General features: G+C 38.7%; 1 protein-coding gene across 3 annotated transcripts in view; it reads right to left on the bottom strand.

The window, feature by feature from the left end:
* Positions 1-8760: 8760 nt before the first annotated feature.
* Positions 8761-24856, bottom strand: part of Tex15 (testis expressed 15, meiosis and synapsis associated) — a 72533-nt gene continuing 56437 nt past the window's right edge. For 2 of the 3 annotated variants that reach the window (XM_052751985.1, XM_052751986.1), the window contains exons 8-11: positions 17076-24115; positions 14820-14872; positions 11794-13037; positions 8761-8844 (exon numbers count right to left, since the gene is read on the bottom strand). In XM_052751985.1, coding sequence (XP_052607945.1) covers positions 8807-8844; positions 11794-13037; positions 14820-14872; positions 17076-24115 — 8375 coding nt within the window. In that variant the 3' untranslated portion in view covers positions 8761-8806. The other variant, XM_052751987.1, reaches the window with a different exon arrangement.

Here is a 24856-nt window from a genome sequence, read left to right as displayed (position 1 = left end):
AGAAACACAGGAAAGGAAGAAGTCCAATCATCTCCATTTGCAGATGGCATGATTTGACACTTAAAAGACTCTACAGACTCGACTAGAAAGCTCTTCAGTCTAGTAAACATTTTCAGTCAAATTTTAGGTTACAAAATCAACATACAAAAAAAAGTAGTTCTCCATATAGACCAATAACAAGTTGTTTGTTTGGTTTTTTTTTTTTTTTTGAGAAAAAAAATAGAAACAAAATCCTATTCACAATAGCTTGAAAAAGAATAAAGGGAGAAACCTAACCAAGGAAGCGAAACCTCTCCAATGCAAACTTCAACACACTGACCAAAGAAATTACAGAAGATACCAGACAATGGAAAGACTTCCCATGCTCTTGGACTGACAGAATTCATATTGTCAAGTGGCTATATTACCAACGTAATCTACAGAGCCAATGTAATACCCATCAAAATTCTGAAATTCTTTATAGAACTAGAAAAAAAAATCCGAAAGCTCATATGGAAACACAAAAGACCACAGAAAGAACACTGCTGGAAATATCAGAGTCCTTGACTTAAATTATATTACAGAGCTGTACGAACAAAGACAGCATGGTACTGGCACAGAGACATGTAGAACAATGGAATAGAATAGGGAACACAAATAAACTCACCCAGGTATGGAGGATTGCCTTGATTATTAATTGATGTAGGAGGGCTCAGCCTACTGTGTACAGCAGGTGGTCATAGGTTGTATGAGAAAGTTAGCAAAGCATGGGGTTGGGAATAAGTCAGCCAACGAACAACGTTACTTCATGGTGTTTGGGGCAAGTTCCTGCCTGAGTTCTTGCCCTGACTTCCTTCAATGATGTAACATGGAAGCATAAGCCAGCTACATCCTTTACTTTTGGGCAGAATGTTTTATCACTGCAACAGAATGAAACTAGAACAGCTGTCCCATAAGACTCAGTTGGTGAAGATACCACTCGCTTTGGACACAGGACACAGAAAAACCAACCTCAACTGACCAGAAAACTCGCCCAGTTGGCTAGCTTCTGTAATGCTGCAAGGAACAGTATAAACTACTGGGGAAGAAAATATTATCAATGGTCTTGTCTGTCAATGGACCCTCTACATTCTACAATACCAATCTTCTTCTTGGCAAGATGTGCCCAGGGAGGCAACAGTGGCATAAGTGTTAAAGAGGTAAAAAATTCCTTTCTGATAGGATACTGGAAACTTGTCAAAAGCTAATGACTGGGGAGATCATATACCTTAGAAGGGATTGATCTATTTTGCTAAATGGTCATGTTATCAAGCTGCCTTTTAAAGACTTAAGTTTTTTTTTTTTTTTTGGTTTTTTGAGACAGGGTTTCTCTGTGTAGCTTTGCGCTTTTTCCTGGAACTCACTTGGTAGCCCAGGCTGGCCTCGAACTCACAGAGATCCGCCTGGCTCTGCCTCCCGAGTGCTGGGATTAAAGGCGTGCGCCACCACCGCCCGGCTTAAGTTTATACTCCTCAGTTTGTGTTGCTCATTTTTTTAACTTTTATTATTAAATGAAACTAGAAAAGTGTATGATGCATGTGTGTAAATATGTATGGTGTACATGTGTATGCATGATGTATGTGTGTGTGCATGTGCACATTCATGTAGGTGAGAATAGATCTGTGCTTGCCAAGACAAACATGTGAAGGTCAGTCTTTGCCTTCCACCTTGTTTGAGGCAGGGTCTCTTCTTTGTTGTTCACTGTTGAAATACCAAGTTAGCTGGCCCACAGTTTCAGGGCATTCTCCTATCTCCACCTCCCCTTGCTGTAGGAACAGTGAGCTCAGCTTTTACATGGGTTCTGGGGATTCAAACTCAGGTTCTCACACTTGTTCAGCAAGCACTTTACCTGTTGAGCCATCTCCCCAGACCATGTTGTTCTTAACGTTAGTCAGAGAAGTTTCTTTTTGTAGTGGCTAGTCGTAATGCTGAAACTCATAACTCATCAAATTTCTGAATATGAGTAACTGTGAGTGCTCAGTTGTAGAGAAATCTATATCGGCCTCAACCCATCCAAGTCTCAGAGCACATCACAGAAGGACACGAAAGGATGTAAGAGCTGGCAGATTGGGAGAAGAGCTGTAATATGCTGACTTCTAGACATAACATGGCTGTCACACATATCAACTCACAGCAGCTGTGGTTGCTTGTGGAAGACTTTGCACAAGATCGAGCCAGTCAAAATTCCATATGGCTTGGGGTGGAGAAGGAGCCTTAGCAGAGGAGTTGTTAGCTACAGAAGGAGGGTTACTCTTTTGGAAACACAGCTTACGGTAAGTGGTCCATAATCAGTGGATAGCCCCATACTGGGCACGTGGGTAGAACTAATGAAATTTGGAGTTATTATAAACCAAAGGGAAAAAAGAAGGCATGAAATTGGGAGCAATATGAGGCAGGGGCAATAAAGGGAATTGGAAAGAGGTAGTGGTGGGTAGATATGATCTAAATATGTTGTATCTGTGGCTGGAGAGATGGCTCAGCAGTTAAGAGCACTTGTTATTTTTGCAGAGGACCTTTGTTTGGTTACAAGAATCACATGGTAGTGCATAACCATCTGTAATTCCAGTTCCAGGGAATCTGACACCCTCTTCTGGTCACCTCAGAACACCAGCCATGCATGTGGTGCACATACTTTCTTGCAGGCAAAACACCCATACACAAAAAAGTCAAAATTAAAAAATAAAAATCAGTTAACCAAAAATAACAAAAAATCTAGGAAAAACCAAAAAGCACTGTCTGTGGACTGATAATCTGAAGAATCAAGGAAACATCCAGAGAAGGGAACAGAAACAACCATCACAGAGTGGCAGGGAAGAACCTTAACAGAGTCCAGACAAGAACCAACAAATCAGACTTGTTAAGTTTCATGTCCCATGTCTCCACCCAGCTCTCACTTCCTCTCCACCCAGCTCTCACTTCCTCTCCACTCAGTGCTCACTTCCTCTCCACCCAGCTCTCACTTCCTCTCCACCCAGCTCTCACTTCCTCTCCACCCAGCTCTCACTTCCTCTCCACCCAGCTCTCACTTCCTCTCCACCCAGCTCTCACTTCCTGTTTATTCCATCATTGTCTAACGTGTGAGGTTATTTTGGCAGGCCAGCTTGACCTTGCTCTGTTCTTACCCTACATTGTCTTCTCCTTTTTTCCTCTTCCTTTTTTCAAGATTTAGGAGGTACAGACAGTTGTGAGCTGCCAAACCTGGGTCCTCTGGAAGAGCAGCCAGGGCTCTTAACCACTGAGCCATCTAGCCCCTGCTTTTTCTTCTTCTAAAGAACATAATCTGTTCTGGTTTACAAACCAGATATAAAAATGCAGTAGAATAAAGACTTACTACACTACCCATAACGATAGAAAAGTACAAAGGAAATATGAGAGTGGTAGGGAGAGAAGGAGCCAGATTCAGGAAAAAGTGTGAGGAAGGGGGAAAAAAGGCCTAAAAATCTGATCACAAGACAAGGGAAAATACTTAAAGAAGAGCAACAAAAAATAAAAACAGATTTAAAAACAATACTCGAAATTCGAGATGAAGGAGAGACATGAAGGGGGAAGGGGGAGAGAGAAAGGAGAGCGAACTCGGACAGTGAGGCCCCTCTCTGGTCCAACCTGGTGCCTGCAGTTTTGGGTTGGTGGCGGTGTTTTGTATATGGATGCTTGTTGTAGTTCCTGTTTGTTCTCCTGTCGGTGCTGTATGTGGGCTGAGAGCTGGACTGGTCAAGAGCACATAGCATCAGAGTTCACGTTGAAGCTTCCTGCCGGCCCAATGTGCTTTGTAGCCTGTAGGCTAGGCAGGCTGCCACTCAGGCTAGAGGTTCCCCAGTGTGTGGGGCAGAGAACACGCATGCTTAAGTCTTCTGAGTATATTAGAAAGCAAGGGAAACCAATGGCACCGGATTCTAAATCAAGAGAGATAATGGAGTACCCAGCGCTCTGCCTGCTGGTCCTATCACTTGAACCCCACCCCACCGCCCTCACAGGAAACCTCACTGGGGTAAGGAGAAAGGTGAAGGCTCGGATCCAAGGGACCTGGACTCAGAGGTCTCAGTTCTGAACAGCAATAAACCAATGGCTGTGGAATGGATGCAGCTCTGGAAGCCAAGCAGCGGTTCACGGCTACAGACTTAGAGCATCCGCCATTTGCTGTAATATGCCTATGATGCACACACACCACTGGACACTCCAAAGGGTTGACTTCCTGCTACCTGAGCTCTGTAGTTTGCACCCAGTGATCTTCGCCTCCACAGGTGCCTCTGGTGACTGTCTCCCATCCACTGGGACACCACGATGCCTGACTTGTGATTTTTTTTTTTTTCCAGGTATGTAGTTCAGCTAAAAAGTCGGCCCCTTCTACAGATGGTGCTTGCCTATAGCACTAACTTTAGAAGCAAAGCAGTGGATTTCTTCACCAATGCCAGCCTGCCACACAAGTGGCTGTAACACCAAGTGCCCGCACTGGATTTAAGGCTTGGAGGATTATGGGTTTCTCTGATGGCTAGAGCTGAGAATCATCTCATTCACCTGTTTAGAGTAGGGTTGGAGCTCTACACCTTTCTTTTCCTCTGTATTTATTACCTGTTTCTCTATGCTTTTCCGATTTCTGGCCAGTCTCCATTCCCCAGGCTCTTCCTCTTTTCTCCTGTGTTAGACTCTCCATTATTAGTCAAACCCTTCTGATCTCCGACTTGACATGAAATTATTTCTTTTCTTGTGCCTTTTTAATTTTCTATGCCTAGATCATCTGTGAGATAGTTTATTAGCTCTTGTTTTGTTCAGTCATTGTGAGGGACCAGTTAAAGATGCATATCATGAAGGAAATATCACACAAACTCAAAATGAAGGATGCTAAAATTTTCATACACGCAGGCAAAACACATAAAATGAATAAATCTAATAAGAAATTTAAAAAGCAAAACAATTGTTGGACAGAATATAGAGAAATTGGAACCCCTGCTCACTGCCAAGAGGAATATAAAATGTGACAGCCTGTATGGAACAGTTATGGTATTTCCTTGAAAAATTAAAAATCGAATTACCATTCAACTCAGTATACTACTTTCAAAATATAAGCCTAAGAACTAAAAGCTTGGTCTTGAGTATTTGTACACTCATGTTCGTGTGGTAGGATTACATACACAAATGCGCATCAAAGGATGGCTAGGAAATCCAGTGAGTATATGTGCACATCAGCATGTCGTTTCACAGTCAGTTCTGAGAGTGAGGGGACATGGTTCAGTCAGGAAGGTGCTTGTAGTAGTACGAGCATGAGGACCTGAGTGTCTGGATTTCCGGCACCCACGTAAAGTCAGGTGTGTTAGCCTGTGTGTCATTCCAGCACTAATGGAGTAGAGGTAGGATTCTGGGGACTTCTGGCCAGCCAGTTTAGTGCAATCATTGAGTTCAAGGTTCAGTTAAAGACCCAGTCTCAAAAATAATGTGAAGAACATTTAAAGAAGACACTTGGTGTTATGTGCACCCCACAGAAAACTGACATGCTACATATGGATGGATGAACCTGAGGACATGATATTCAGTGAAATAAGACAGTCATGTAGAGAAGGACAAAGTATGATTTCACTTACATTCCAATGTGGACAAATCAAAGAAGTAGCATATTACCTGCTGAGGGTTATGGGGTGAATGGGAAGTTATTGGGTGTAGTTTGGCAACCTGAAAAAAAATCTGGGAGACTGGTTGCACAGTAACATGTACTTATGATTTATGACCACTACATAACTGTATACTTAAAAATGAGTTAACTTGGGTGAGCTTTGCCACACTTACAAAAATCACAAAAGCTAGATGTGTAGCATATTCTTAGCATATGGGGCCCTAGGTTCAATCCCAATCCCAGAGGGCAGGGGGAGTCAATAGTTGTACTGGAAGAACTGAGTATTGTGAAATCTGCCTGTACATCTTCTTCACTCCTGGGGTACTGTGGTTGGGCTGCTGTGTGTTGACAGGATGCTATGTTAGATCTACCTTGTTAAGGATGTGTTCAGCAACTGCAGTCTTTTCGCAGGAGGTCTTTTTTACCTTTCCATGTGACATCAGTAGAACGCTTTTAACTATAAAATACTCCAACGCACCCCTTTCTATGTAAAGACCTCTTTGTGTAACATAACATACTGTTCAAGGTTCAGCTTAGGTTGGCATCACTCTTAGAAACATTCCCAAGTCCACCAGGATGAAGTTTTAATCCTCCCCAAGACCCGTAATACCAAGTATTAGTATCTACACCATACTATCTCACTATAATGGTTGGTGATTGCATGCCTGCCCCCACCTCATAGATTGTAGGTAAATTTAGACCCAGAAACGTTTTGTTGTCCCAAATGCCCATCATATTGTTGAGTAGCAATACAAAACATTAAATAAGCAACTTGTTCCCAACCTGAATGCTGACTAAATTGAATGTTAGGTTTTAATTTTTAATCAAGCCATCCTCATGTTAGCATCTTTTCTGGAGTGTGTGAAAATTTCAATTAATTTTGACTTGTCCATCTATCTGTGTAGGTATGGGTGTGACAGAGCATGGGTGTGGATGTCAGAGGACAACTTGAAGGATGAGGTTCTCTCCTGCCAAATGTAAATCCCAGGGATCAAACTGTCAGGTTTGGCAGCAGGTGCCTCTACTCATGGATCCACCTTACTGGCATTTTTTTTTTTTTTTTTTTTTTGGTTTTTCGAAACAGGTTTCTCCGTGTAGCTTTGCACCTTTCCTGGGACTCACTTGGTAGTACAGGTGGCCTCGAACTCACAGAGATCCTCCTGGCTCTGCCTCCCAAGTGCTGGGATTAAAGGCACGCGCCACCACCACCCGGCCCTATTTTCTTTTTTTTTTTTTTTTAAGGCAGGGTTTCTCTATGAAGCCTTGGTTGTCCTGAAACTTGCTCTGTAGACCAGGCTGGCTTCCTGCCTCTGCCCCCCAAGTGCTGGGATTAAAGACATGCACCACCACTGCCCGTCCATCTTCTTTCCTTCCTCTCTTCACTTCTCTGTTCTTGCAAAGTCTCACTATGCAGCTGGGGTGGCCTTGAACTCACAGAGAGCTGTCTGCTTCTACCTCCTGAGTGCTACACAGCCGTTCTTGAAGTACTGTTTTTCAGTGACATATCCAAATGAAACATTTACGATTAAATCCCACCTGTTACCACATTGTTTTCTACTTGGCTGTTCAGTAGATAGTTAAATTATAGTGAAAACTTTTTCATACTGTACCTATTTGGATCAAAACCCCATGAAGCATGGTAAGATATTAGTTTCCAGTTGTCCTATTTTTTACCTAAAAACTGGTGATAAAGACCACAAAATAAAGCTGATGAGATGGCTCAGTGGTTTAAAAGCATTTGCTGCCAAGCCTGATGACCGAGTTTGACCCCCCAGGACTCATGTGGTGGATGAAAACTCCTAAGTTGTTCTCTGACCTCTACACATGTATCCTGGCATGTGTGAGCATGCACATGCACACACATACACATTTTAAAAACACACAAAAATAAAAGACTGAGCAAGTCAGTGTACATTCAGTGAAGTATTTACTGAGCCAAAAGTTAAGAGGTGAATTCTATGGTCACTCTAAAGGCTTATTCTGGGGGAATCTCTGAAGTTTTTTTCTGAATTGAAAATTGAGTTTGTCTATATTAAACAAGACTGAAATATATGGTCTTTGGAGATTTGTAAAAAGCTGCTGCAGAAACACTGGGACTACTGTTTGCATCACTGCTTCAGAAAGTCTCTTGTAGAGCAGGGTAAACTACAAGTTGAGAAAGGTTTTCTCAGTGTTGACTTGACTGAACCAACACAGAAATGGTTGCTGAGCTTGAGTAAAGGTAATGTATGTGTAGACACTGCTGAAGATGGCTACATTTTGTATCTTGTTTGGTAATAATGATTACTACCAAGAAAAACTTCACTTGTGCAGAATGTTGAAGGTGAAAATAACAACATTAAAACCGTATTTCTGCAGAATTATTTGAACCACTTCAATATGGGTTAAATTAAGTGTAAACATGCAAAGTGTTAAAAAATTAAAAGAACCATCCAAATATTCAAGAAATTGAGGAGAGAGCCTCTTGTGAAAAATGTCTCTCAAGGCTAACCCAAGCAAACAATGAAAACATGAGCTATTTTTTGTGTTTATAAACATTTTGAGCAAAAATAATATATTTAATGAAATTAAAGGAGCTCACCATAATATAAGATTATAAATTAAATAAATAAAGCATCAAGAATTATCAAATAACTGGTCTGATGACTGACTAATGAAAAAAAAATTCCTCTTAAGCCCAATAAAAATGGTAAAACACGGGCAGTGATGCTGCAAGCCTTTAATCCCAGCACTCCGGAGGCAGAGCCAGGCGGATCTGAGTTGGAGGCCAGCCTGGTCTATAGAGCAAGTTCCAGGACAGCCAAGGCTACACAGAGAAACCCTGTCTCAGAAAAAGAAAAAAAAAAAAAAAAAAAAAAGGTAAAACATCATAAACCAGGTATTGAAAACAGAAGCAAATCCTGGTTTTAAAGATTTTTGCCATTGCTGCTTAATGTTGATAATATTGAATGTTGAAACAAGCCCCTTTATAACTGCACAGAAGTAATTTTGCTCGGTTCAGATTTTAAAAATTAATTTCCCATTATCTTATGTGATACACTATTATAATTAAACATCCCACATTTATATACATTTAAAAGTACTAAACACTAAAGTAAGAAAATACGCAGGTGTAAAAAAATACAGAGGCAAAAATGCTTGGAAAAACTTAAATTGCTTTTATTTCAGTAGGAAGATTTATTCTTAATGCCTTGGTGGAAATGGGTTCTGTTGCCATGGAGCTGGAAGATAAAAGAACAAAAGTATTTGAGGTATATTAAGGATATAGACTAATGCTAAGTAGTAGTACAGTAGAAAGAGTCTGAGATTACGTTAAAGCCAAAGAGGTTAAGATCAAATTGTACACCTGCCATTTATCAGTCATAGGATCTTGAGGAAGTTATCTAAAGTTCTGTGGGTGAAGAGTTTCCTCATCTTTATCCCAGGTATTCATGAGAACCAATATAATAAAGGACATAATTATGTTTGGCACACAGGTTTCAAGTATTGTCCATTAGTTCCATTCTCTGGTGTAAAACACAAGCATCCTAAGCGATAGAGGTGTGAAAAAGATTTTGACATCTTTTAGGTATGCATGTACTGTAACAGGTAACTTCTGTGGACTGTTTACACTATTGAAAACTAGAAGACAAGCTTGCAATACTGCAATTTGTCTTCTGTTTTAAAGAGTAATTTTGTAATATTTAATATTTGTTTTCTTTTTCATTGGCTCAAGGAAGCAATAAGTAAGATTTCTGAGTCACAGCTAGGCTTGATCCTGCAGTGACTTTTTCTTACTATCACAAATGATTTAGCTATTAGTAACACAAGAATGCCCAAACCATGACTACCTTTGTGAAAATTACAATCAAGAGTCTCCATTTCAGAAACTGAAGTGTCTAAATAATTTTTCTTTGAGAAAGAGTTTCTCTGTGTATCCCTGGCTGTCCTGAAATTCACTCTGCCTGCCTCTGCCTCCTGAGTGTTGGGATTAAACATGTGTGACGCCACCATCACCACTGGCTTGAAATGTCTAAATTATAAATCTGTTATATCTGTTTGGTGTTTCCCTAACAGCAGCATCAATGGCATCAACCAGAAAGAGAAAAGCACAGCTGCACTTTCTCCCCTCTAGGCTTTCTCAGGCAAACCATTCTGTCTTGTTTGAACTCATTTGCCAGGGCAGGCAGGGAGGGAAGGATAAGGCACCTGGGTTATATTACCACTTCTTTAATGTAAAGAGGTTATATGCCTCTTTACATTAAAGAATGCAGAAAGTATCTCTAATGTACCAGAGGGACCACCAAGCAGATAGCAACAGCTTCAATGGGACCTGACTGTGGAGGCAGCAGAGGTGGGAACTGAGGCTGGGTATACAGGACTTGAACAACTCTGTATTCCAAGAAAGAACTGGAATGTTATTTTGAAGTAACTGAGGTAATGACTTCTTGTCTTCATCTTACTCTGACCGTTGGTCCACTCAGGCACTTTTTAATCCCGAACTCCTCTGAAGAGTTATGTCTGCCCAGACAACCCATTTGGAACTTTCCATCATCCTGTACATGGCCAAGATGCGTAACAGAACAAGGGATGTGTTCTGTCAAAACAAATGCTAGAAGGGTCTCCTGACATTGCCCCTGACAATGATGCCATTGCCATTTTTGTCTGTATGAATGCTGTATTCCTGAGCTTTGGTGCTGGGAGGTCTTTGGGAAAGTCCGCTATTGGTTGCCAGCTATAAGGACTCCAATTTGGCCTTATATGTGTGGTGGTCTGTAACGTTCTCACCTGGGCTCTAACAATTCCATAGTTTATTAATGAATCAGCACTAACTCCAATGTAGCAGTGTTGATATGATCAGATTTCTTTTTTAGTATGTATGTATGTATGTATGTATGTATGTATGTATGTATGTATGTATGTATGTAAGAGTGTCTCATGTGGCCAAGGCAGGCTTCAACCTCACCATACAGTCAGTTCAGTTTCTGAACTGAAACTCCTGACTCCTCTGTTTCTACCTCCCAAGAGTTGGGACTACAGGCATAAATCTTCATTCCTGCTGAAGATTTCTAAATTATAAATAGAATTATATCGGGCTGGCATGTTGCTCAGGGAAAGAGTACTTGCTAAGGATGTTTAAGGTCCTGATTTCCACATCAGTAGGGGAAAAAAATAGACCTATTCAACATTATTTCCATTCCAACTGAGAGAGATAGTATCCCCAAATAAGCTTTTATACTTATTAACATTTAGGATTAGCAAGAGTTTCAAACAACTTCTTAAAAGAAATTTGCTCGTGATTCTGCATATATTGGTTGCTTTTGTAAAACTAGCTTCAGCAAAATGAGTTTAAGAATGTGTTTTGATTCTGGTTGATCTGAAACATGTAACCAAGACCTGCATTTTGGAGCACCAGCCCCGCAGACACGGTGAGTAGCTCTCGAGCTCTGCTGCCAGGCCTTCCTTTTCTAATGGACTCTATGAACTGCGAGACAAACTAGCCTCTGCCTCCCAACTTGGGTTTAATGTGATAGTTTACAAACAGGTGCTTTATAGAGACGACAATCTTAGGTTCAAGAGGCAAATGACCAAGTTCTTTTTAAACTAATACCTTCCAATTAATGACTGAATTCACTTATATGAAGGTATTAGAAACTGAGAGAAGGAAAAAGTTGCTTTAAATAATTGATGTTTTACCCCTTTTCCATCTTTGTTTTTTATTCTTTTCTTCCATATATCAAAATAAAGCTTCACAATATGAAATCCAGATTATGCAGAAAGTCTCTCCACATAAACTATTACTACTGGGGAGTACATGATTAAAATGTTGGAATATTTCAGTATTTCTGCTCATTAATTATTCACATGTGAGGTTAGTTTTAAAAAACTATCATGTCATTAGAAACTTGTATAACTTCTGTAATGGTTTCATCACTGTATGAATTTGACTGTAATTGATTTAGCTGTTCCCTATGGATGGTTACTGAAGGATGTATTAGTGATATCACTAATTTTCTTTTCTGTTTTCTGACTAGAATTACAACTTACAACAAAATTCAACTCTGCTTAGTTTAGGAACAATTTTACAAGTCTACAACAGAAACTGCTGTATTATCATCCCTTGTGACTACCTTTACATAAATGTAAAGCCAAAAGTAAAAATGAATCTTCCATTGAAACTTCCAACTCACCGTAAGTCCAAGGAACTTGTGGAAGCACACCTGGGTTAGGAGGATAAGGATATGGAGCTTGTGGTACCAGCTGATGAGACGCAAACTGTGAATAAACTGGTTGTTGATAATTGTAAGAAACAGGCATGGGAAATGGAGAATAGCCATTTCCTGGGATAAAGGCATTTGCTTGCGGCTGCCTAGCAAAGTAACTAAAATGTTCAGAGTACGAATGATTAAAATGTGTGTTCTGGATAGAACCTGCAACTGTAGTCATCATGGGAGGAGGAGGAGGTGTCTCGTACGTCGTCATCCCTTGGTATGTGTGAGTAACAGCAGTGCCACTACTGCTGCTGTACTGATAAAAACACCAAGCATAGTATGGATATGAAGTTCCAAATGAATGCTCAGAAGAATTATTTACTGCAGTACACATGGGCTGTGGAGGTGCGTTCCAGGATGTACCAACTTTCTGAGTCAGGACTTTTGGATTCTCTCCATCCTGTTCAGAGAGAGTATGTTGTGCTGTTTGATTCACATCAAGGGCTGAGTTCCCATATGAACCAAATGGTGTGGTACTGGGATTCAGTGCATCTTTTATACACATTTCCGGTGACTCAGTTTTTACAAGCTGTGTTTTATCTACTTGCAGGACAGGAATTTTCTCCTGGATACACACAGGTTCTGGAGAGCTGGTATATAGACAATCTTTAATAGACAAATCTAGTACTGCATTATCTTCATGTTTAAAGCCTGTGTCATTCATTTCAAGATTGCTATGGTTGGCCCTCACAGAATGGGAAGTAGGCGCTGATGCATTAGGCACAAGATGGTCATCATTTCCTGCTCTTATGTTTGAAGGACAGATCTGTGTGTGATCTGTAAGGTTTTCATGCGATTTCTGAGCAGGTGTGTTGTTAGGTGAGCAAGTGGCATCTATATCCTTTTCGTCACAAGTTACTAAAGGACGGTCTTCCTTATCATTTGTTTCAGCAGCACTAAAATTCCCATTTCTTTTCTTGATGATATTTAAGTTTTCCTGCTGTTCAGTGAGATACTCTGAAACATCACATGAGCTATCTGTCGGCTCTATTTTGCTTTCTGACTTTGGTGTGCAAGTGTCTTGCATGTTTTCAGAAGGTGAAAGTGAGCCAGGTATTGAGCTTTGTCTGTGGACCATTTCTGGAGATGCAGAGTCTCTTTTCGGACTGTCAAATGAATTTGTTCCGGTTTTCTTTTCATCTTTGGGAGGAGATGCTGAAGTCCTTTTGAGTAATAACAAACATTCAAGCCACTTTAAAGCTATAGTCATAACATTCTAACAGATAAACATTTGAATTTTCATTGTAGGAGAATTCACAGGATTGACATTTTCTCATTTCACTAAAACACTTCCCAGTTTTACTCTCTTGGTTTGAATTCAGATATGGTTCATGTTGGAAGATGATATACTTCACATTTCAAAACATTCCCAATATTGTGTTAGACAGCTAAGTGATTCGAAAAATTTTTAATAAAAGCTTTTAAAAGTAGGAAACTACTACTATTCAGTTATTCAATATAGTTTCTAGTTCATATATACTTCCACCCCACTGGCAAGCTTCATTACTCACGAGTAGTTATCTCTTCCCTTTCCCCATCTCTTTTGGTTTAACTACCTTAGTTGGGGGTCCCTACCACCCAATCCATCTCCTTTTTCTTATTAAAACATTCTTTTTGTTTATCTTCTGAAAATAAGAAAAGCAGATCTGCAGAATTCTTGCCAACTTAATATACATGGCATTCTTAGTAAGTTTATTTATTTACTTATTTTTTATTTTTTTTGAGACAGGGTTTCTCTGTGTAGCTTTGGAGCCTTTCCTGGAACTCACTTTGTAGCCCAGGCTGGCCTCAAACTCACAGAGATCAGCCTGGCTCTGCCTCCCCAGCATGTGCTGTCACCACCTGGCTAAGTTTAGTCTTAATCAGGTAATTATGGCACTATGAAGAACCCAAGTATGGCACTATGAAGAACCCAAGAAAGGAAAAGTAGTGCTATTTCTCCAGAGGTAAGAGGAATTCATCTTTGGCCTAGAGTCTCTATTCCCTTTGAGAAAATCAAAAGGCCCATGTTTTAACCAATATAACCTTAAAAGGCATTTTAATGACAACCCACATTGACATTTAATGCTATATAAACTGCGTTTCCAGAGCAGGTAATTTGTCTTTCTCCTATTTCCAGTGATGACTTTCTGTGCAGACTAACAGCTGCCTAGATGGTCTATCCCTTTGGAGGACAGGCGTTTCTATGAAGTCAGCCATCTGTGTCCATCTTGTAGCAGAATTAATTTTGTCAAGTTACAGTTTCAATTCTTTAAGTAGCAAATAGTTAGCTATTAACCTAAGCTAATTATTTTGCTGTATATTACCCTCTAGTAGTCCATTTTTATGTCACTTTATAATAATTCAGTCACATATGCTATGAGAAGAATTCTAGAAATGTATTATTTTAAAAGAGGAAAATCAAGAAAGAAATGAAGCTGTTAGTTCTTCCTTTTCATATTTTGCTACTCATTATCTTTCATTAAAGGGAAAAAATGGAGATAGTGAGCAACCCCAAATTTTACATATAAATGAGAGATAGTAACTCCACTAGCACTACTTAGCAGAAAATGATAAAAACATAAGCAATATAGTGAATTTCCTATAGTTCACTCATTCAGCTTAAAGAAACAGCCTTTGAGATATTCTATTTTACACTGTTAGGATGTCCTTCTATGACATAGAATGTTTGTATTATGAATGTCTGTAATATACACAACATTTTAATTAATGTCCCATTCATGTATGATGGCAATTTCTCTTTAATCAATTTTGTAATTTAGTTGGTATGTTAAATCCACAACTTAAAAATTCACTTAATCCAAAACAAACTTCTATGTCTGTCACTTTTGTCTTCTAAGCTACATGTATGATTCAATAATTTACATATAACTACAAATTATTTTTGTTTTTATTATTTGCCCATTTTTCCTTAGTTTTTATGAAAAGGTTGATGCAACTCCTACCTTGGATTCTTGGATTCTGTCTTTTCTCCGTTTCTTACATCTTTCATGGTAACCTATTAAAAAAAAACAAAACAAAAATAAAATCCATGTTTTACATTAGTGATGACAAACTGCATTACAATGTAAATCTATTCACCCATTCAAAAACTAGTGGTTCCGCTACACTTACAGGAGTTCACGTTTACAGCTTTCAAAATAAATTGGCAATATTCTTCTTGCCCACATACTTTAAAATTTAAAACTAATTTTAATTTTGTAGTCTCTTCATGACTTTTCCCTCCATGTTTTGTGAGACAGGACTTTATCATGTAGTTCGGGTTGGTCTTGTGATCCTTCTCATCTACTTCCCCAGTGCTGCGACTGCATGCATGTGCCCCCATGACCAACTTACTGTTCCCTTGTTAGTGAACAAGTCACTAAGCCCCTCTGCCTTTTTAGAAATGAATTCCATTCTATTTGATTTGGTGTGCAGACACCTGTATGAGTGTATGTGTTTGTGGAGGTCAGAGGACGGCTTGCACGGGTTAGTTCTCTCCTTTAGGATCCTGAGTGTAGAACACACATCGCCAGATCCAGGGCAGGTACTTTTATCTGCTAAGCCAACTCCACAGCCCACATACAAATTCTTTTTGTTTTTATTTTTATGTGTACAGGTGTTTTGCCTCCACGTATGTCTGTGTACCACATATATGCAACTATCCATCAATTTTCTAAGGAGTTATCTCTCAAATATAAAGAGTAGTGCTCCTAATCTCCAAGCCCCAAAGCCTTCAAAATCTAGTAGCTTGAGTTATGGCACAACACTCTCGTTATGTTCACATCAGGAACCTTTTACTGCAAGCAGAGATTCAAATTACTACAAAATTACCTTTGGGTGTTATACATGAAACATAAAATGAATTTCTTAACCACTGAGCCATCTTTCCAACCAGATAAAATAAATTTCATGTTTAGACTTTGGTTCCATTACCAAGATATCTGACTATACATGTGCAAATATAACCAAATCTGGAAAATGCCAAAATCTGAAACACTTTTGCGTTAGCACTATCAACCAGCCTACATTTTCCATTCTTATGCTATGAAACAGCACCATTTTCTAATCTTAGATGATTTACCACTTTTAACTATACTCAGAATTTCATTACCTTTTAAATCACCAACAAAACCAAACCAAACCCTAAAAACCAACACATTTTACATGACATTACACTTTAGTATGTAAAGATAAAGTTCAAATTCCTTAGGCCTATATTTAAGATCTGGAACAACTATCCCATCCCCCTCTCCAGTGCGTGTGCATAAGTAATAACCTCCCTTAATCCCGCTCTCATTCTTCTTGGCCACCAATTTAAATTGGCTGAAGGCATAGTTCTATAGATACAGTACTTGCCTAGCATATGCAGAGTCTAGGTTCAAACCTCAATATTATAAAGATAAACATTTGGCCCCCTTATCTTTAAATAAGTCAACCACAGAGCATATATACTATGGTTTTTGTGAAGTTTTTATTTTTTATATTGTATAAACGTTGAGAAAAATGTACTCATGAGACTTTTCTAATCTTTGACAATCACATATTAAAAGTATCTGCCAAGTGGTTGTAGCACATGCCTTTAATCCCAGCACTCGGGAGGCAGAGACAGGTGGATCTCTTTGAGTTCGAGGCTAGCCTGATCTACAGAGTGGATTTCAGGACATCCAGGGCTGTTACACAGAGAAACTTTGTCTCAAAAAAACAATTCTACACTATCCTGACAGGTTAAATAGGTAGGTTTCTTTAGCTAGTTATTAATATTCACAACATTGGCTTGAGAAAACAATAAATAACTGGTGAGTGGTATAACTCACATTCCCAATAATGAACTTGCCCTCTTATTAGATATTAGAATTTATTCTTCTATGAAATACTTTCTAAGTGACAAAACTTTGAAAGTTATGTATTTGCAAGGTATCTCAATTATATAATTCTGTAGAGAATATGAATCATCATTTAACCTCAACTTTTTTTTTTTTTTTTTTCGAGACAGGGTTTCTCTGTGTAGCTTTGCGCCTTTCCTGGATCTCACTCTGTAGCCCAGGCTGGCCTCGAACTCACAGAGATCGGCCTGCCTCTGCCTCCCGAGTGCTGGGATTAAAGGCATGCGCCACCAACGTCCGGCTAACCTCAACTTTTGTATTCTGTAAGCTACTTTTCTGGTTAGAGTAAGCTTGTTTTCAAGAATATTTTCAAGTTTGATCTGAAAACATTTGTACCTTTTGCTTTTTACAAATGGAAACAGCATCAGTATTTCCTTTTCCCTCAGAGACTTCACATTTGTCCACAGTCACAGGTCGTTTTTTAGAGGAACTTGAAAAGCTTTTTACTGTGCCCTCTGCAGCTGAGGGTGTCTGTCCTGTCTCTTCAGGTTCTGTAATGGGAGTATCCATCCTCTCTTTTTTGTTTAGCTGCCAAGTGTTTCTTCTGTTATGAAGCATTTGGAAAAAGAGGAGATGAGCGGACAACTTAGTACCTTTAGCACTTATCATCTTCATATGTTCAATTGTCTTCAGAACTTTTATAATATGGACCATTTTTCCGAAATCTTTCTGAGGGACAGACATTATATTTTTGAGTAATGTAAAAAGCTGGCTGTAGTTATGTTCTAATTCTGCCACAGTGTTTCCATAATTTACAGATGCGGTATGTGGTGTCAAGTCAATATATGTGGGAATTGAATACTTAGATGCATTTAGAAGCCTTTTAACTCCCAAAAGTTCCTTAAGTTCTCTAGAGAATAAACATAGAGCATAGGAACAATTAACAGCTTCACTGTAGTCACAGATAACACCTAGCTCTTTCTTAAGGTGAGAAATAGCAGTCTCTATCACTTTCCAAAGGCAATCTGTTTGGTTGTCATCAACTGAAAAGGAAGCCATTTCTTTTTGGCAGCCAACAAGCTCAGGAAGGAGAGACCAATCAAACCAGAGCAAACCTCGAAACCTCTGGTTGTGCAGTTTCTTTGCGATTGAATTTTTAAGAAAGTGAATGGTTTCTGAGAGCATGGCAGCTTCAATATAAACCTCAATAGCTTCAGGCTTTAAAATGACAGCTCCAAGGTTGTGGTTAAGCATATCTAAAACATTTTCTTCAGTGATAAAAATATTATCTATGTTATCTTTTTGTAGCACCTGGAAGTGTTTTTTTAAAATTTCTAAGTGAACTGTACATCTGAGAGTAAGATCCTGTAACTTCTCTAGGTCTGCAGATTTGGCTTGATCCAGTATCTCACTAATACAACAAATATCTGGGTATGAAAGCCAAGCTTTGTTCAGCTTACAGTCTGGCATGCTAACTAGAGCTGACTGTCTGGTAGCAATCGTATCATCTTCTTCAAGCCCAATACTTGGAGTTAATTCATTGTTTAAATCCTCAGACAAGACATCATAGATCTTCTTCCACTTAGAAAAAGCACATTCATTCATCTCCTCCATTTCTCTGTTCCTTTCAAAATATTTTTTGGGGAAAGAGTGGCTTTTCTCTTTCCATACGAGACTTTTTGCAGCATCAAAATATATATGTTCCAGACCATAAAGACAGATTTTGATACTTATTTCTTCATTGCTCTTGATAAAACTAACCTTTGAAGAGACCACTTCTAAAATGATCCACAAATGGTCTTCTTTTCCTGAATAAGAATGGACTTTAGGAGAGCCCCCATGCATACTGATCAGCTTCAGCACACTTTTTCTTAAGGCTTCCAAGTCTCCTAAACTATCTCCAAAGTTAACTCCAGAGGCAAATGGAACAGAAAGACAAAAGTCAAAGCAATCAGAATAGTGGTTCATTATGGCTTCACATTCACTAATCTGCCGTTTGTATTTTAAGAATGCATAGTATGAATTCTTTTCTTGTTTTGTTTTTGTTAAGGATTCAACTAACTGATGATGATAACGTTGTAACTCACAGAATGCATTATATTTTAATCGTCCTTGAAAAGCAGGGTAGAAATTGGACTGCAGTTGATATCCATGTGGCCTGGGAAGCAGCTCACTGTACAAGCTCTCATCGTACCACAGTAAACTTCGGAATGTTGGTTCACCTTCTAAGAATCTTCTTTTGTTTTCAATGAACTGGATCGTTTCCATTGCCATTTGAAGTTCTACCCAAGTATCAACAGCACATGGTTTCAATTTCAGTCTACAATTATTCCACAAGTTCTGTTCTACCAACAGCTTTCTTGAAATCAGGATTTGGTCAAGTGAACATTCTTGCTTTCTTTCAAAAGCTTCAACAAATAAAGGGAGAATATTGTGACAAACTTTAGACTCTTCTTCTAAAATCTGTGAAGATGCTGCTTTATCCGCTCTCTGTAAAATCTGAGACAGTTCTGTCATACGAGATGTGTAATTAGCTAAGCGACGTTCTTCCTGTAATTCCTGCATGTGTGACAGAGGCTTCTTTGGAGGAGCAGTGACTTCAGAGTTCTCACGGACAACAGGCCTATGATTGGTTCCTGCAGTGGCTGGTTTGGAGGGACAGTCAGCCGGAGAGTAATTACTAAGTTGCTTAATTTGCCCTGCTTTCTGACTTTTACTAAGCTGACTAAGAATGTTTTTCAAGGTAACTGTCTCTAGAGTAGAATTTTTAATGCCTATATGAGAACCAGTCAAGTTGTTTTTATTTATTTTCTTGGATAGGTAGAAGGATTCTTCTTTTAGGATCTTATTCTGATGTTTATACCCAATTATTACAGTTGATCCTTCAGTAATCATTTTTTCATAAACTGCTTGCTCAATTTTTCTCATTTTTTCTTCCTCAATGTATTTCGCAACGTATGTTTTTGAAGGACCCTTTACATTCTCTTTTAAGAGCAGAGAACTATCATTGGAAGATAGTTTCTTTGTATTTTTCTTACAAATTTCTTCAGTTACTGGTGTTAGATCCAATTTATACTGGTAAGTAATATTCACCTCATTCTCCTTTATATGAAAGAGTTCATTCCCCCCCATAGAAAATTCTTCCTCACCAGCTATTACTAGACTTGGTGACAATGGAGGAATAGTGTCCCTTCTGTTTGCTGTATTTCCTGTAGGAATGTGTGGTGTGATCTCCCTAAGAACTGTACACTTTCCTACAGGAAAAATTGTTTCCCCATTTCTAGTACCATCACATACAAGGTTATCTTGTTCACAGATACCATCATTTAAAAAGCGCTTCTTATTTGAGTCTAAAACTGAAACAAGTATGTCAGTGTTAGCTTTAAAAGTTACATCATAACTTCTGTCTCGACTATGACTTATGTTTTCTTTTATAAAACTTAAAGACACTGAATTACTTTCACATACCACTGTTTCATCTTCAGAATTATTTTCTCTTGTTATATCCTTAATATTACATGCTGAATTGTTTTCAAGCTTTGCAGAATCACTATTAGATAACCGTGTATCAGTCTGATACTCTTTTTCAGTTAGTGTTTCATCTGGGTAAAGCATATATCCACTGGTTTCAGAAGAATGCTCAAGTTCAGAAGAGCTTGCATTTCTCCCAATGCTATTAGTGTGTTCTAGTTGATTTATACTCTGGGAGGTATAGACTAGGGGTAACTGTGATTCATGAAGTTGTTCTTCATCACAAAATTCTCTCACATGGAAAGTGGTAAGACTACCAGAGACATGGCCAGACATAATTTCACTGGAAAGGCACTCTGCAATTCTTTCTCTGTCTGTTCTGTAAGAGCTGTGCTTTGATACTGGGGCCAATGATTCATCAAAATCAAATCTTAATAATCTTTTCTCTTCCTGTTTGTCGTATCTTCTTTTGGATAAAAAATGCCTAGTAGAGTATCTTCTTTCAGACATCCAAGTATCACCTTGAAGATCACAACTTTCCCAGAAATTATTGCATATTATTGCATATGCTTTTGGTAATGGGCCCTTTCCCTTTTTCCCCACTTTAGATATAAGCTGCAAAGATGTATGAACTCTTCTATGAGCTTTTTTTAAGTGAAGAACAGCTTTGTCCAGTTTTCTGGACAGATGTTTACTTTTACATAAAGATGCTTCATTATTTAGAATATTCAGTACATTCCTAATGTGCCTCTCTGACTGTGAAAATGTTTTAATTCGTCCTTGGGATAGGGAAGAAAAACGTTCAAAAGAGTCATGACTTGTTGGCTTCCTCCTCTTCTCATGAGTTTCATGCTGCCTTAAATCTTTACGGGTTATATTCTGACCCCTAGAAGATGCATGCAGACTTCTTTTGCTACTTCTTGGTTCCATGTCCTTTTTATTTCTAGTGTCACTGAAGTCAGGTTTGGATTTTGTGGGACATTTACTCTTATCATTGATTACTGTGACATTAGACGGTAGAGTAGACAAAGAATCACTGTCTGGTTTTCCAGATATGTGATTCACATGTGTATTATGACTCGAGTTGGAAGAATGGGAGATTCCAGATTTGCCCACATGTCCTGATTCTTGCACTGAATTACCAAATTTATTTTCACATGAGAAACCTGAATTTTCTCCAGAAGGTTGGGAATAAATGCCAAATCCAAATGCCTTCTCCTTATCTGCTTCTGCTTCTGTGGTTTCAGTTACAGGTTTGGAAAAATTTTCTTTCAACTCTAAAGAATCATCAGTGGGTGTGATTCTCAGACTAATTAAATTTGTAATTGTAACTTGTAGATCTGGAAGAAAAATTGGGTTGTGGAGCTCTCTTTTGTCTTTTTGTGAAGAGAAAGAAACACAGTTACAGTCAGTAGAATGATGTGGATCAGTACCTTCCCTTCTTGCAAAACTCGAGGTTTTCATTTCTTCATAACTGTGTCCAAATAGGCCTTCCCAATCAATCCGGGACTTCAGGGTCTCATATAACTCAAATTCTTCACAAAGAACATTTCCATGGCTATGTATATTTTCTTGCAACACAGAAGCATCATTACATTCTTCAAGTTCTACTTCAATTTCACTACCCAATTCAAAAGTTTGAAGAACTGAATTCTCAGTTATTAACTGGTCTAAGTCTTGTAATTTATCTTTATCAGTATCAATTTCACCATCAGAAATGCCATGTTTTACTAAACCTAAATCTGAAATCTCAGAGGAACAAGTTTTGTTTAGCTGGTGTTTTTGATGATCCCCACAACCTGTGCTTAGCGTAAGAACAGTAGTACCAACTACTTGTTTTGTAGCATTTGAAGCTACACACACTGAAGAACCTTCTACTTCTGGAAATGTGGACACCAAGTGTTCCACACCTCTTCCATCATTTGGTACATGTTTTTGTTTTATGGCAGCCATACTATCTTCACTATCTGATGATGTGGTTTTTGCTGGTCTACCTTTCTTTCCCCAAACTGCATTAAATGTGGAACATTCTTCAGAATCCAAAACTTCTCCTTTGGTGTTACTCTTAATTTCCTTCATTTCAACTATATTCTCACTCTCATTTACGTTATCTGTATTGTACTCTGGAGATGAAGCAGCACTATCTTTCTCTTTAGTCTTATTTGGATTTCCATCATCTCTTTGTTCTTGCAAATTAATTTTCAAATTCAGATCAGAGCTCAACTCTGTATCGGAAGACAGGCTGTGGTCCTGCACATCATCTTTAATATGAGAACTTCCTCTGCAATCTTTTTGAAGGTTATACAATGACACCGCCTCATTTTCCTTTTCCCTCTGGATGTACATATATTCTCCAACTATGTTGCACCCTGAATGGTCAAGAGATACGTCAATGGCAGACGATGAAATAACTCTATCAATGAGTTGTTCTCTGGCCAGGGGAACATCTTTGGCTTCCTGGAAAGCATCAGTCATAATGTTAATAGAGTTCTGATTATTTTGTACTGCTTTCAATTCTATTAGCCCTTGAGCCATGGCAAAATTTGTATGAATATTATCTTTGTGCTCCAAAGAGTAGTGAGGATGCTTTTGTGAAAGGCACCCTATATTCGGAGTAAGATTATACTCTAATTCCAGTGCTGCATCATCTAGTTCATTTTTATCCTTTGTGGTAGATATGGGAGATGTGGGCATTTGTAACTTATGAGTAACTGGTATTTTTTCACAATTTCCCCTTAAAGGATTAAGATTTTCACCTTCTTTGTGTTCCTGGTGCAGTGTAATGCAATTATCAATTGGGCTACTTTTAGTTTCATTAGTAAAATAATTAACAGTTTCTTTCCACCAAGTTTGGTTTACAACATGTTTAGAACTGTCCTCTGGGCTGATGAAGGTTCTCACCATTCCAGTATTTTGCATGTATTCATCTAGGCTTCCTTTCTTCTGGACTGGGAAGAGTATAGACATCTGGTGACCAACCTTATATATATCGTTTAAATCAGAAGACCACAATGCCTTAGAGATGTGACTCGGAGAGTCTTTACTAGAAGTATTTTTTCCTGATTCACAGGATTTCTGTGTCTCATTGCTTTGCTCAGTTAAAACTGGGGTGTTGCTTCCCTTTTGGGCTCTCTGGGCCTTTTCTTCATTGTATTTTTGTTTCCCAATATCTGAAAATGCATTTGGTAAATAACGAGGGAAGGAAAAACTGTTTTGTTCTTTACATTGTTCTGTAATAGCAATTTTACTAGATGCTGTACAATCATAATCCTTTGAGCCCATATCGTCAGTCTGACAGTATGAACTTTCAGAAGAGAATCTGAAGCAAGTGGCATCTGAACAATCAGTAACAGCATTATCAGCAGGGGCAGTTTCAGGTGAAGAGAGGGAACTAGCTGGCATGTATGTCAGCTTTATTTCTGAATTACCATGACCCACACTCTGATCAAATGGCAAAACATCACTTAAACCTGCAGAATTATTTTGTTTTCTCATGCTTTGTTCTCTCTTCATCAGTCTTGGGTCCTTAATAAGTTTTGAAGTAATAACTGTACTTGAGCCAGTACTGCTCTGAGAAGGAAGAACAGCAGAAATACTACTTAAAATACTTCTAAGATATGTCACACTAAACAGGTCACCATTACCACTTGCTGCGTTAGCAGTGGGCATGAAAGAAATATCTGAATTGTGTGTGTGTACTTGAGAAGCATCTCTAACTTCTGATGAATTATCTATCTGTCCACTGTATGCTTCAAACATAGAACTGTTTCCATTTTGCACATTTCCATAAGAACTAGAAACATCTGAGTTGGAAGGACCCATCTCGGAATTTAGTGCTTTGCATGGACAATTTTCCTGAACAAACGGATCGACAGGTTTCCTGAAGTGCTCAAAGATGACTGTAGCATCTTTTCCTTTTCCAATTCTTTTGGCAATTGTACAGTTACTCAGAGAACATGCTCTTTCTGTGGAAACATAAATACAAAAATATGTCATGAGCAATTTTAACTGAGAGTTCTTTTGATAGCTCAATGGAGATTATCTGTTCTAAGCACAAAAAGCAGAGAGATAAGAAAATAAGTAACAAATCAATAAGGAGTAAAATGTTGCAATGTAAAATATAACCATAGTCTAAGCAACTTAACTTAAAAAAACCCTATTTGATAAGAAGTGAATTTTGATAAATAAAAATTATAAATATTACAACAGAAAGCTGGAGAGAACAGTGAGATAGCTCGTTGGGTAAAAATGCTTGCTATCAAGATTGATGACCTGAATTTGGTCCCTGGGAAGAGACCAGGGAGGAAGAGAGAGAAGGAGAAAACTAAGTCCTACACGTTGTCCTATGATCTTCATATACATGCCTGGCACACATGTGAGTACATTAACTGTGGGAGCCTGTTTTCAGGTTCCTCGTGGCTTTACTCAGCAGGTCTGCATAGAGAGGATGACTGGACCATGGGCCTGAGTGCAGGCGTCTGATATGGTCTGCACTTGGCTGTGCTGGGAGGTGGTCTTTTGCTCCACCCCTTGTCATTTCTATAAATGCCTTAGGGCAGAGACAGTCAGGGCCTGTTGGAATAGGTTCCAGGCCCTCTCAAGGCTATCCTTTATTTTCTGTTTATTTCCACAATCTAAATCCTTCTATCTAATGTTTCCTTCTGCTCTCACTCAAGAAAACTCTGGGGAACTGTGGGGTTGGTGGG

The sequence above is a fragment of the Peromyscus californicus genome, unplaced genomic scaffold, assembly GCF_007827085.1.
Source record: "Peromyscus californicus insignis strain IS unplaced genomic scaffold, ASM782708v3 Scaffold_23__1_contigs__length_62951481, whole genome shotgun sequence".
In the NCBI taxonomy this organism is placed as follows: Eukaryota; Metazoa; Chordata; class Mammalia; order Rodentia; family Cricetidae; genus Peromyscus; species Peromyscus californicus.
Note: the sequence above shows the minus strand (reverse complement) of the source record. Positions and strands in the feature narration are given on the sequence as shown.